The following is a 13,526-nucleotide window of genomic DNA, read 5'->3' as shown; positions in this document are numbered from 1 at the left end:
TTACGTAGTTTGAGATATCTTCCATATACCTATTCTTATGATCTAATATATGATCATAGTTTATGCTTAGAGGATTACACCGATTCTGACTAGGCAAGAGATCCTGGAGCCTGGCATTCCCACGGCAGCTAACTCTTTTCCTTGGGCACAACTCCCATCTCTTGGTCAAGCCATAAACAGGAAACAGTGATGGCTTCCATAACCAAGGTGCAATATTGAGTTGTTCACAATGGCACCATTGAGGCCATGTATCCAAAGAGCTTGCTAGTGGCGCTTCAATTTCCTTGTGTTGCTCCAACTGTCATCTACAGCAATAACCAGAGTCCAATTACACTAGTTGGTAACCCCATCATCACCCCGCAAATGAGGACTCTTTAAGTCTACTTCCACTTCACCAAAGAGCAAGTTAGGCTAGGCACTATTCACCTAGACTTTGAGCGATCATTCGATAATTTTGTAAATCTTTTGACCAAGGTGGTCAATCGGCCGGTCCTTCAATACTTGCTACCCAAGATTGGCTTGGGTACATCCTCCTCTACTTCTTCGAATTGACGGAAGAGGTGACTCCCTCTAGCTTTCCCTTCCACTTTGAGAGGGGCCAGCTTTTTTCTCTTGATGGTGACAAGGTTTTGGTTACGGTTTGATTCAGGTATTATGTATTTTGTACTTTGTATCATCACACACATCATCAAGATGACCATGATTGTGAAAGGGCATCTTGGCAAGTGAACAATTCCCCTACAAGGGTACTGTTCAAGTGGCACCATTGATAGCATTTTGCATGAGTATGATATCTGCATTACCTCTTGCAAAACTCCAACGCATCAGCATTCTATTCTTGTAAACATGCATCTATGTGCATTTATCCGTTTTCAGCCTTTGGAGTGGTCAACACTTTGTCCACCATATTCGTGGTATCTCCAATGGCAATCTCTTAGGGCTTGCTTACTTAGCTTGTCTAGCTTGCTTCCACCTCTCTTTTATGCCTCTACTATATACATCCCATACCTTTTATCATACAACTTTTCCTTGCCATCGACACCTAGTAGTAGTAGGGACGTTGTTTTGTGACAGTATTGGATCTGACCATCCCTTATCGTTCTCTCATTAGGGCACTGATACTCAATAGGACAAAAACTGATTGAATCCCCTCACTCAATACTGAATGTTGAAAACAAAACAAAAAGCTTTCCAAAAAAAAAAAAAAAACCCAAAAAAAAGGTCCACTGTGTTTCCATCCACCTTTGTGGGACTTTGTAGGACATTGGGCAACCGACATGTATCCTTTGTCTGATGCTCTTAGCCTCTCTAGGATGAACACTTAGGCTTCTTTGGTAAGAAAACCATTACCTTTGTAGTCTTCATAGGTCAATAGGCAATAGATATGCACACTTGCCCAATACCCTAAGCTGCTTTGGGTGGGATGCCTTGGGGTAAAAGAAAAGAAAAAGAGATTGGGCTTGTTTGCAGTCCCTCCTAGTACTAGTTTTGGGCCTAAGAGAGGATGTTGAGCTCAAAAATGCATTACTTCTGTAAAACAACCCCAAAACATGCTTAATTAATAAATATTATCAAACTTTATTAAAAGAAAAGTGTTCCTACCGTGCTACTCCAAATACAGCTGCATTTTCACCTTCTAACTGATCTACTGCTGTAAACGCAGCCCAAACTGCTGCGTTTTCATCATTTGCTGCCCCTTTGACTGCTACAAGTCCACCATCTACATTTGCAGTCTTCTCTCTCATCTCTACCTATCTAACACTAATCCAGCTCCACACTATTGCGTTTGCTGCTGCAAGACACCTTCAGAGGTTGCCTTATTGCATTTCGGGATGCATCAAGGTACGACAAACTCAACATCTCATTAGCTCTGCCCCGATCCTTGGGACATAGGGAGTTCAAGGTTCGGTACCCATCGCTGCACTGTGTGTTTGCTGCATTGAACATCGTATTCTATTTAGATTCATCAGTTTCAATATTCAATGTGTTCATTGTCTCTATGTTGCCCTAACCCTAGCTGCGCTCTGATATCAATCTATGTTTTATCATACAATTGTATTTGTGTTTCTGCGTTAGGGCATTTCTTTACACCCCTTCTTCTTCTTCTTCTTATCACTTCTCTTTGAAGTGGCCAATGAATGATCTTGGATGCCGCCAAAATGAGACTTGTAATCTGAGTGTAGATTCATGCCTCCAATAACATACAGGTCATGTGCTGAAAACTTACTAGAGTCAATGACATCCAAGGTGTTTGCCACACCATTGTACTTGGGAGGCGATGTGTAGAGTACAACCTCCACCAAATAAGCTCCGATACAACTGACTGGATATTGTGAAGCTGGTCCTGAGTAGGTCATTCAAAGGATAAATTACCAAATGGTTTTGGTAGACTAGAATCGGATGGCCTGAAGCTAACCATAGAGTGCTAATAAGCCCACAATCAAAGGTTCAACAGTTCAAGCAGACCGTTTGAAATCATAAAGCATGCAAGAGGAAGCAACATAAGCTGAAGGGAATGTAGTGCCTAAGCACAACAATTGACACACATAAACCCTCTCTTAAGAAAGAAAAAGATCAGATTACCACCAGCCATGAAAACGCAAGGATGACCAAATCAATGGCAGGATGGTGACTACAAGGAGAGTCCAAGCAAAGTTGATGGACTCTGTCAAAAGGTAGGCAACTGCAAGAGGGGTCCAAACGAAGGCAGCTGCTGCAAGAGTGCAGGGTGAGGAGCTGGAAACGCAGCATGGAGAGCAGTTGCAACATCAAAAAAGGGTCATCTACAGGTCACCCAGCAAGCACAATGAGTTGCAGCAGATAAACTCAGACTATGAAGCAGGTACAGCAAGTCATCCAGGTCAAGTAATAGCTGCCAGCAATGGAACATGGAGTAAAGCAGCCCCTGGACTAGTAAATGCAGCCTGCAGCAGGTCTGAAATCATAGTGACAGCAACAGAAAAATCACACCAAGACCAAGAACTTGGTCATTTGCATAAAACCCATGAAATGCACAAATGCTTATAGAGCATGCATCCCTTTGCTCATTCTCAAAACCAGTTCTAGATCCACCGCAACTCCATCCTTGCCCTCGTAGCTCCAAAACCCTCTTCACATCTTGATATGGCAGCCTTATGTGACATGTTTGCTTCCAATTCCTCACCTTTGGCAATGCTCTACAGCTTGTGTGACCAATTGACTCCCTTTAGCTTTCCACAACAAATCCTGGGCTGGCCACAATCACCTTAAACCAGCTTCGAGCAGCTATATGTCATTAAAATGCAGTTGCCCTGTCCTCCCTCACTACAGAACATAGCCCTTCAGTCAAAAGCACAGAAGTTCACAACCTTTTTGGACTGAAAACCAGCACCAGCAGCAACATGCAGCCATCCCTGCCTCAACTACCTGGAACTGCTACACCAGCCACCCTTGGTCCTCTGAACAGCTTGCACAGCATCCTACTTGAAGGACAGTAGCAAAAACCTCTACAAGCCAACATACCCATGTAAGGGTAAAATGCAACTAAGAGCAAGGAAAAACACAGCTTTTAGAGTCACCCTTTGCTCCAACTATCAATACATGAACTCATGACTACACCCAGCTTAAGAAATCAGAGCATAAGATTTGATAACATTTTGGAAACCTGGATGGCGACAGACCACATAAAAATGAAATGCTCGTTCTGCATTCTGGCAAAAGAGAGCAAAATGAGCAATGAAGGACTTTGTCCTAACTGAAATGAAGAGTGGCACAAAGGGGAGTGTTTCATGGGCAACCATTGAGGAAATCCTAAGCACAAGTTGAAATAATGGCTACCCTCCCAACCACCCAAAGGCCACTAAGGTCCCAAACCAAAGAAAAGGCCTAGGACATACAATGCTTGGATCAGTTCGTGTATAAGAATGCCCTATAAACCCGAGTAGTCAAACATCTACAGTCTTGCTTGCCATATATCAACATACAAGCTAAGGCATTTCCGAAAGCTGTCTGAGGCTTGCCCTGAAACCCCTGATTAAAAATGCTATCAGTGTTTAGCAGTTTCAAGATTGAAAGTTGGTGGTGTATGGGCATGTAGGCTTCAAGGACCAACAAAGATCTGAGGCATGCAACAAAAAAATAGGTGGCTACAAACAGGTCAAGATGATGCAACTCCTAAGAGCTCAAAAAGTATTATTTACTTAGTTAAAACTTAATTAGATGAAGAAGCTAACAAACAGACCTGCATATTGAGTGAGTTATAACCACCAAGACAGCCCAGTAAATACCACGAGCGAAGAATCTGCACATGAAAAAGACAACACAATGTTCTCATTAAATGAGCAATTAGACAACTATTCTTGCATTAGTTCAGAAGAATGCTTCTTTTTCCAATGGTGAGCAGAAAGAAGAGAGAGCCTATCCCCATATCTTGAAGTCAGACAGAATGGCAATATACAACATTATTTGAATGGAACTACTACTCACACTACCAATCATGTCTATTTCTTTTTCAGAGGGAGAGTTGTAGAGCTCCATCCAAAGGTAGGAATCAGTAGCATCAAAGCTGCATACAGTTGAAAGTTGAAACTGGAAGCTCAATTCAGTAAAAGGGGTATTGTGACTCACTTTGATCTGTAAGCTATGAAAAAGAATCTACAAATTTCATTTCATCACATTATGTCTCTGATTTCTATGGAACACAATACCAATTAGTGACTCCAGCCTGACAGAAGCAAGTTTTCACACACAATCCATCATCGTGTCATGTCATGGATTTTATTACCCAAGCAAATGGCTTAGAACAGTGTAAATACATGAAGAAGAAGCCAATTTTAAAACCCTTCCTCAAAAAACTAACAGTATAATTGTTTCCAGCTGCTATTGGGAAAGACAGAAATCATGTACCCTTTGAAAGAAACTTTCATAGGACTAGAAGACCCAGTCTTGGCTTCCAAAATGTCCTTCTCCTTTCTTTTCACTCTTTCCTGAACCTGCATAAGACAACAAAATGGTTCTACCTCCTTAACATTTTTTAATACCATCACAGTACAAAGTTACACATAGTAATAGACCCTCAAATTGACAGCAAAAGACAAGCATTATCCCAACAGGAGAGCAAGGCTTCTCAGAACTTTACACGTTTAGACATTGCCTCTGGGTCTGTCACACTGTCCCCTAATATTTCCTGGATCTCTCTGTCATCCTTGAAAGCCTCCTCCAAAAACCTGCTCAGGCTTGCCAGATCAAAATCACACAGCTGAAAACCCCTAAGAGTTCTTCCAAATCAAGTCTCTTCGCCTCTTTTACCAGAGAGCTTGTGTAAAAATTACAGGACCTGTGAAACAACCTAAAGTTTCTGGGCAAGTATCAAGGACTTCACAAAATATCTTGACTAAACAAACTGCAGCAACTTACAGAATCAATCTCTTTTGTTTTAGTTGACCCACTGTTCTTTCAAAGATTGAGGACAATCAAGAAAAGATCAGAAGTTATTATTAGAAGCATCAAACTGAGAAGTATGTACATCACAACGTGGCAGCTAAAAGGGAAACCCTTACAGGGACAGTCCAAAAAATGTGATGTGAGAAAGACGAATGTACATCATATAAACGTCAACTTTTGAAAAAGGGGACATTCATCAAGAGGATTTTTTGACATTTTTTCCATATGGGGAAAGGGGCCTTTTGCCCTTGTTTTTCACTAGCTTTCCCCTCATTAGCTTCTCCTCAGGAGGCACTCCATATCTAGCTAGGAGCAGTTGGGGGAGGGGGCTGCCAGCCACGCTGAACCTAGCTAAGAAGCTCAGGAGGCGCCACATACCTGGTCCAACAGCCCCTGCCCCCAATTACGCCGAGCTGGCTATGCAGAACCTCTCTTCAGAAGCTCATAATGTTGCCATAACTCACAATATGGAAATTATGGTAGGAATTTGTCCAGAAGTTCTTGTGAATCGAAACGGTTTACATGCATACGGCGTTTCAACGAAAGCCAAGTTCATTGGTAATTACTCTCCTAGAACTATTGAAAGAACGGACAACACAAATTCTCTGAATTGGATTCACTTACTCTGCCATGTCTGCATAGTTCCCCTTATTCCGTACCGTTTCTCCTTCAACTATATCATCTTCTTTGTCTTCCTTTTCCTCGTAATCATGTGCGATGTCTTGTTCTGCTACGTCCTCGTCTTTTTCTTCTTTTTTGCGGACTCGAGCACTAATTCCTTGCACTTTACTGTTGATAGCTAGGATGTGGATATTCCTCACGTTTCTGCACCATGTACGAGGCAAGCTTTCGCGGCCGAAGAAATGCAAGCGTCTGCCGCCGAAGAGAAGGTTGCGGGAGGCCAAGGAAGGTACGACGGAGTTCAGACGAAGCAGGGATGGAGACAGCATTTTGTGCCTTAGCATGGCAAGCTTCTTCTCGTCTTCATTCCAAGGACAAGCTTTATCGACTAGTGGAGGGTGGTCTGGAGCGTTCAGAGTCATGGGGACATACATTGGTATACACTGAACCTTAGTTAGCCACGAAGACTTCCGATACCTTTATTCACGTCACGTGAAGACTTCGCAACATCAACTTCCCAAAGACCTTTAAAGACAAAGAAGGCACCCACTAACGCTTGGTACAATGAGCCAAAATGCCAATCAAATCTAGATCTCCATGCCTTTATCAGGTTCAAAGACCTCTGTGGCTATATCAAGTTCAATCATTTTGACATCAAGTGATCCTTGAGCTAAAGCTACTAAAGTCGGAGGATGGCACATGGATACCCCATTTCACTATACATCACCATACAAAACTTTTGAGAGGCCTTGTAGGCCCTTGAACATGATAGGCCCTAGGCAAGTGTTCAAATATTTGGGATACTCACTCAAAGTAAGAATAACAATGAACTAGAAGGCTAGATGGCTAGAAGAAAAGGTGGTAGGTAAGATGAGGATGTGGACTAACCTATCATTAAGCTTTAGGGGTAAGCTTGTTAACAACCTATTATTATCAACATCGATTTACCTATCATTAATTCATTGTTTCGATAATGCAAACTAGAAGAGCATTGAGAAAGAAAAGGGATAGATGCTTTGGAAAAGAGGTGATAGGAAGGCCTAGCACTCAATCACATGGGCCTTGACAACAATCCAAATGGAGAAAGGTGGATTACATGTACCCAACCTCAAGACAAGAACACAAATGCTATCATTCTCCAACTTCAAGTAGTTAGAGTATGTTCAATTATGGGCTCTCCAAATTCAAGAGTGACTTGCCAAACTCAAGATGAAGAAAAGGGGCTTGAAGAACCTTAGTTGGTTGGATGTGGTCTTAGTTGGGTAATGGGTCGACATTTCAAAGTCTTAAGTCACATAAGCAATGGTGAACTCTTAGGGTGAGACACTAAAGTTCAACTAATTGGTGAAGGATCCCCTGATGAAGAGAAGACTAACCCCTCTCTATTGCAAGTAACGTGTGTGGACCTTTCAACCGGCTTATGAACCCCCCATGCTTGCCATTGAACGAAAATCTAAATATGGAAAAGAAGCTAAATAACAAAGATATACTAAGATGGTCAAACATATGGACCTAAATAGGACATAAGGCTCCTCTTTGAAGCATAATTGAGCAAGAGATACCACCTAGAAGAGGACGAAGCTAATCGCAGAAGAAACTAGACAAGAAAGAAGGCCCATGGTTTTCAAACCCACTCAAACCAGCATAGCCAAGTATATGCACTCATCGACTAGGGTGCCTCTTTGGAAGTGCAAGAGAAGAAAGGGCTTCTTAAAGCGGTCCTTGATCAACTTGCAAAAGATGATATTGTTTTGGCAAAGAGGCTTTCCTAGAGCAAATTAGAAGATGTGGAAGAGGGAGATGACAAGAGTTTGGAAGGCTACGCCTCCCCCTAAACTCAATCTAACTTTATGGAAGGTGGTGATGATTGATAAATTTGCCATGTGACACAATTGGGAAAGACAATAAGGGTATCACCAATGCACCCACTACGTGGGAGGGAAGAGGAGAATATCTCTCGTCAATTTTGGAGGTCTAGAGGCATCCTAGCACAATGGAACAAGCCAAGAAGTGGATGTAAGTAGCAAGATTTGATGCAACCTTAATAGGAAGGCATCCTTGTTTAGTAATCGAGTTTGCCTAAATGGGAAATGTTGAAGATTTGGAACATGTTGAGTGTGACAATCATTTGTAGGATCTAGAGATGTGGAAATTACATAGTCTTTAGCAGAACAAGGCAATGGAAGTCACTGAATGAGAAATGGGTGAACCCCAATAAGGAAATCTTGATTATTCTAGGGGACCTTAAAGGGAAAGCTCTAGTTCTACAAAGTAGTTTGGAGTAGATTGAAAAAATACTAGATTCCTTTTACTTCTAAACTTTTGACATGAAGGAATGTGTCTTTAAAAAGCCCTTTGAATGAGCTAGCTATGTAAATATATCTAATTAACATTATTATTTTTTAAAGGGCCTTCTAGGCTACCTTATATAGAGACCCTTCTATGCCTAGACCCTTTAGGATAGTGAGGATCTCTTGTTAAAATCTATCCTTGGAATTAGCTCAGCTAGAATAGAAGGGCAATTTTATAAAAAGCTTATTGTTCCTGAATCCCCACACAAACCTAATTGTGACAACTCAAATTACATTTGAAACTTGGCTAAGCCCTCATTGAGATCTCCTAGGTCCCAAAGTTCAATAGATTTAGATTAATTGTGATGTGAAAGTTCACCTAGTCCACACCTTCAAGCCCCACACACTTTTAACTTCTTGGTAGTTTTGGAATCAACAAGGGAGGGCTTCACCAACTCTTTTTACCCAAGATGCATAGTGATGAGATATGCCAATTAACCTCTCCCTAGTAGAGAATTTGTTCATAAGGCATTTTCAAAGTGTCATGTTTGATGTGAGTGCTTCCACAACTAGCTTGACTCTTCTCTTCCATGTCCTTACTTTGATATAGGGGAATTTCCTCTTCCATTGAACATGTGGGTTCCATTATGAACCTTAAAGTCACTCTTCTTAGAGCATGCCCATGAGACTTGGTTTTTTATAAAGGCTAGGCATTTTAGTGGATGAACTATGCTTGGAAAGGATGAAGAGGACTTGGTAATTTTTTTGTTGCGGCATCTCTTATAGCTAATCCTTTTCTCTGTTCATTAGTTGTATTTGCTCGTAAATGACTTCCATGCTTAGCCATCTTAGGGATTCAATGTCCCGTACATCATACCATCTTTTAATTCCTTTGTCAAATAGGGCTTTGCAAAGCCTAGGCTTCACTTTTGCAGGAAGGAAAATATCCTCAAATGTAGCCCCAAATTACCATAGAGCATGCTAAAGACAAAAACTATTGTGACAAAAAATGATTGTCCCCAATGGCACAAATGGACTTGAGCACTGCAACTTTGCACCCAAAAGTAAGTGGGATAATGTTCCATTATTCAACCTTAGCCTTACCTTTATCTTGAAGCCAATTGAATCTATGTATGTGGGTGGCATGAAGACCTAAGGGACAACCTAAAAATCCAAATGTTTCCCTTGTTAGGAACTTTGAATCCATACTTAGAAAGCCAATCATCAATGGCATCATGGCCAAGGAGCAAGAGCTCTATCTTCTTAACTCAAAACCTAAACTATCATAGAATAAGATATATGACAAAGTATCTAAATTCTCTTTGTCTAGTTTAATTAGATTTGAGTAGTCATCAACAAAAAATCACAAAGTGAACTAACCCTTCTAGGAGCTCCAATCCCCTAACTGAGCCCATTAGCACTAGCCCATCATTTCCCTTAAGGAGTGGGTCAGTGGCTATAGCACATAATAGAGGTGCTAGTGGGCAACCTTGCCTAATGGACCTATTAAGAGGGAAAGGACTCAAAGAGCATGTCATTAACATATACCCTGGTTGTTGCATGAGAAAATAATGTCTTCAGAATACAATTAATCCTTTCCCAAAGCCAATAGCTTCCATTGTGGTGATAAATGAATTCCCAACTAATTCAATCATAGGTTTTATCAAAATAGCCATTACCCAATATATAATATTGTTCACTAAAGCCAACTCCATGGCTAACATGACATTCAATATGGAATCCCAGATCCAACTTTCAAAGACAAATCATACTAATCAAGGTGGAGCAGTTAGAGGACAATATTGTTAATCCTCAAGGTCGATGCTTTAGTTATCAACTTGTAAGATACATGCAACATGGTTAAGGGGTGCAATCAACACAACATTATGATGCTAAGATTAAGGCATGAGTTTGATTAGCCCAGGATTAGCTTCTAGGGGTACAAAGCCCATACTTTGGCAATAATTAAGATAATTGCAACAATCATCCTCATAGATTTCCCATAGTCATTTATTGAGTTTTGTTGTGATTCCAACAATCCTTTACAAATTTCCATCCTTGATTTGGTTCATAGCAAAATGAATCTTTTCTTTTGATTTTTTTTTTCTTTAGCATTATGGCAAATTAGTATGCATGCATAGTGACCTTCAAAGAAAGTTAGGACTTTAGCTTCACAGTCATAGGCTTTAATGAAAAGTTTGTTCCTATTATGGAAGCCCCTAGAATTCCTTTAGTATCTTTGAGCATACTACCATCGAAGTATATAATGCATGCTATGGCCTCCCTTCTATGATTATCCTTCAAAGCACTAAAGTAGAAAGAGGAGGGGGTTCTCCATAAGCTTCTCATTGAGCTCTTAGTTGGACCTTAGTAGCTTAAATTTCTATTGCCTCTTGATCTTTAAGGAAAGCATTGGAGCTTTGAGGAAAGCGTTAGTTTGTTGCAAGAGTTGATATAGGATCGAGCCACTAGAAACTAGGAGCAAAAAGCAAAATACCCCAAGCTCTAGCACTAAGATCCATAGTCATCATCATTTTACAAGCATAAAGTTGACCATGCTTTTTAATAGCTTTTGTTGTAGCTAGATTACAAGCTAACTACCTTTTTGCAAGGTCAAAAGGAGGCTCTCTATCCTCTCTCAAAATATGTTTTTATCTTCCTCAAAAAGGTAAGGTTTGATAAGAAAGATGGGTTGAGGCGAAATGGCAATGATCCCTCTTTAGATCTCACATGAGTAAGTAATCTAAAGGTACATTCAAGCATGCAATGATCAAATACAAGTATCTCTCAGAGCACCTTAATCTTGCAATCACCAAATAGACACCACACACCATTATTCACATATATTCTATCCAAGTAAGCAACTCTCGATGTATCCCCCTAATGATAGTTATGCCACGCGAAGAGGGGTTGCTAGATGAATTCATGTTTCAAAACCATTACCATTTCCCAACTACTCAATCAAATGGGTTGTCTTGCCCACTTTAGCAGGGTATTGGAGTCATATGTAAATACTATTACTTATTTGCTATAATTGCTCCTACCAATTTTGAGCCTTCTTTCTTTGGCCAGATAATCCTTGGGTAGAGAGTGTCTATAACCAATGTCATGTTTCCACCCTTCCTAAAGAGTAGCCACCAAGATATTCATATAACCATTTGCAACAAACTATTTAGTTTTCTCTTCCCTAATTATAAACTCTTGGATGGCATCGATTTTTAGTTTCCTCCTCTTCACTGTTGTAGAAAGCACATCCTTACTTTGATCTAAACGCAAACCTCTAACACCCCAAGATACTAATGTAACCTTAAAGTCCAATCCATGCTAATAGTCCATGCTAATAGTACTTTTCTTTAAAAGTGTCATCATTACCTCTGATGGCTATATTGTAGTTATTGTCAACAAGTGGAAGTCTTGCTAGCTTCTTAATAATGTTTTGCTTAGACTGTTGTTGCTTGTCCATTCTTGGATTCTTATTCTCCTTATGCTCTTTAAGTTTCTTTTATTGTGGATTTGGAGGGGACAATCAAACTTGGGCATTTGCTTACTTTGATCATCTTGTACCTATTGCACTTCTTATCATCCTCCTTAGTTGCTTTGATGGGGTCTCTCTTTATGTTGTGTTGGCTAGCTTATCCATCACTCACACCTCCTTTTCTTTCTCCTTGGGTTTTCACTCATCCACTTTTGTTTGTACTTCCAACTTCTTTAGGGATTCCTAGGCAAAGTATCCCCCTTCCCCCTTGCATATCAAGCATGTTCAAGGAAAGCAATAAACTAAACTTCCATTGCCTTTTCCATACCATTCACGTTAGAAATATTGATGCACTCTCAAGGGTCAACCTTCTACTCCAAAGAGCACATGCTTTTCTCTTATGTCTTACGGCTCCACAAGATGGTGCAACCATTGGCACATAGAGGCCTTTCCCTAATGCGTTTACCGATGTAGAAACTTCTCCCTCAAACCAAATTGGGAGATCATTGAATGACACCCAGACCTAATATTCATGTCGTAAGATTTCCCCTAGTGCTTCTACCAATTGTAGAGACTTCACCCTCAAACCAAATTGGGAGATCAAGGAATGACACCTAGATCTACCATTCATGCCATAAGATTGCCCCTTGGAAAAAGGATAAGCTCTAGGGGAGTGAATGAACATGATCTCATTTGAATCCAATCTCATTTTGAAAATTTACATTAAATCATATATTGGATTCTCTTCGATTGGAAGGTTCTTATAAAGGAGAAGAAGAAATTGTGGCTATGAACTCATTATAGCATTACTTGATCCTCAAGAGTGAGAGGGCAATGGTTACCAAATTGATCATTGTAGTGGAAGCTCACGCTCAACCGCCAAGACCCACGGACCACTTATTGCTTCAAGCGTTTCAAGCAAGCTCTAATGGCTATCTCTCACCTAGCCGATGCGACGTCGATCCTACGAGTGTAGTGAGCTTACCTTGATGCCGATGTGAGTAGCCTTCTCCCTCGCACACCTCGGTGACTCCACGATTCTTGATGCTAGCTCAAGCATCCTCAAGCCTCCTCCATCTCCAAGCTCCATCCTCCATAGCCGTGTGTGCGAGAGAAGAGAAGAGAAGAAAAGAGAAGAAGAGAAGAGGAGATGGTGAAGAGCTTCACCCTCTCGATCCCTCACTCCCACACACTCACTCCCTCACACTCTCACACTCCCTCTTCTCAAGAGCACACACAAGCAAGAAGAAAAGAAGAAGAGAAGAAGAAGAGAGCTCTTGTTAGCCACACACCAAAGAATGAGCTTCCATTCACTTTTTAAACTTTATATATAAACCCTAAAATCCCATGGGCACCCATCCCCTTTTTTACATGACCGGCCATTGTGGCAAGGTCTTTTTTCCATTTCCCTCTTCTAGCCTTATGCCTCTAGCCTATGCCCGTCTAATATTTTACAATTGGCACAGGAGGGAGCCTAGCGCTCTTTTACAAGAGTTTTCCAAGTTTTTTGAGGCGTCTTTCATTTAAAATTGCGCCTTTGGTCTCAGCTTAGCTTTTAGAGGTCGCCTGCGTGTCTTTTGCTCTTCTTCCATGTTCTTTCCGCTTTTTCCTTCATTTTCCGCCATTTTCTGCCATTTCGACTTGGGGTTAACATTACCCCCCTCCGAGATGGGTGCCAGTCCCATGGCACTTCTGTGTTGTTGTAGGGTGGTAGGCAC

The 13,526-nt window shown here is 41.0% G+C and overlaps 1 protein-coding gene across 1 annotated transcript in view; it reads right to left on the bottom strand.

The window, feature by feature from the left end:
* LOC148014217 (uncharacterized) overlaps window positions 1-6,497 on the bottom strand; it is a 32,903-nt gene extending 26,406 nt beyond the window's left edge. The window contains exons 1-5 of the mRNA XM_087666473.1: window positions 6,046-6,497; window positions 5,117-5,204; window positions 4,885-4,970; window positions 4,465-4,543; window positions 4,220-4,279 (exon numbers count right to left, since the gene is read on the bottom strand). Of these exons, the coding sequence (XP_087522599.1) occupies window positions 4,220-4,279; window positions 4,465-4,543; window positions 4,885-4,970; window positions 5,117-5,204; window positions 6,046-6,476 (744 nt within the window). The 5' untranslated portion in view covers window positions 6,477-6,497. The remainder of the gene's footprint in view (window positions 1-4,219; window positions 4,280-4,464; window positions 4,544-4,884; window positions 4,971-5,116; window positions 5,205-6,045) is intronic.
* Between the last annotated feature and the right edge of the window lie 7,029 nt (window positions 6,498-13,526).

The sequence above is a fragment of the Lygodium microphyllum genome, chromosome 25, assembly GCF_053477565.2.
Source record: "Lygodium microphyllum isolate KBCC chromosome 25, Lygodium_microphyllum_v1.1.10, whole genome shotgun sequence".
Classification (NCBI taxonomy): Eukaryota; Viridiplantae; Streptophyta; class Polypodiopsida; order Schizaeales; family Lygodiaceae; genus Lygodium; species Lygodium microphyllum.
Note: the sequence above shows the minus strand (reverse complement) of the source record. Positions and strands in the feature narration are given on the sequence as shown.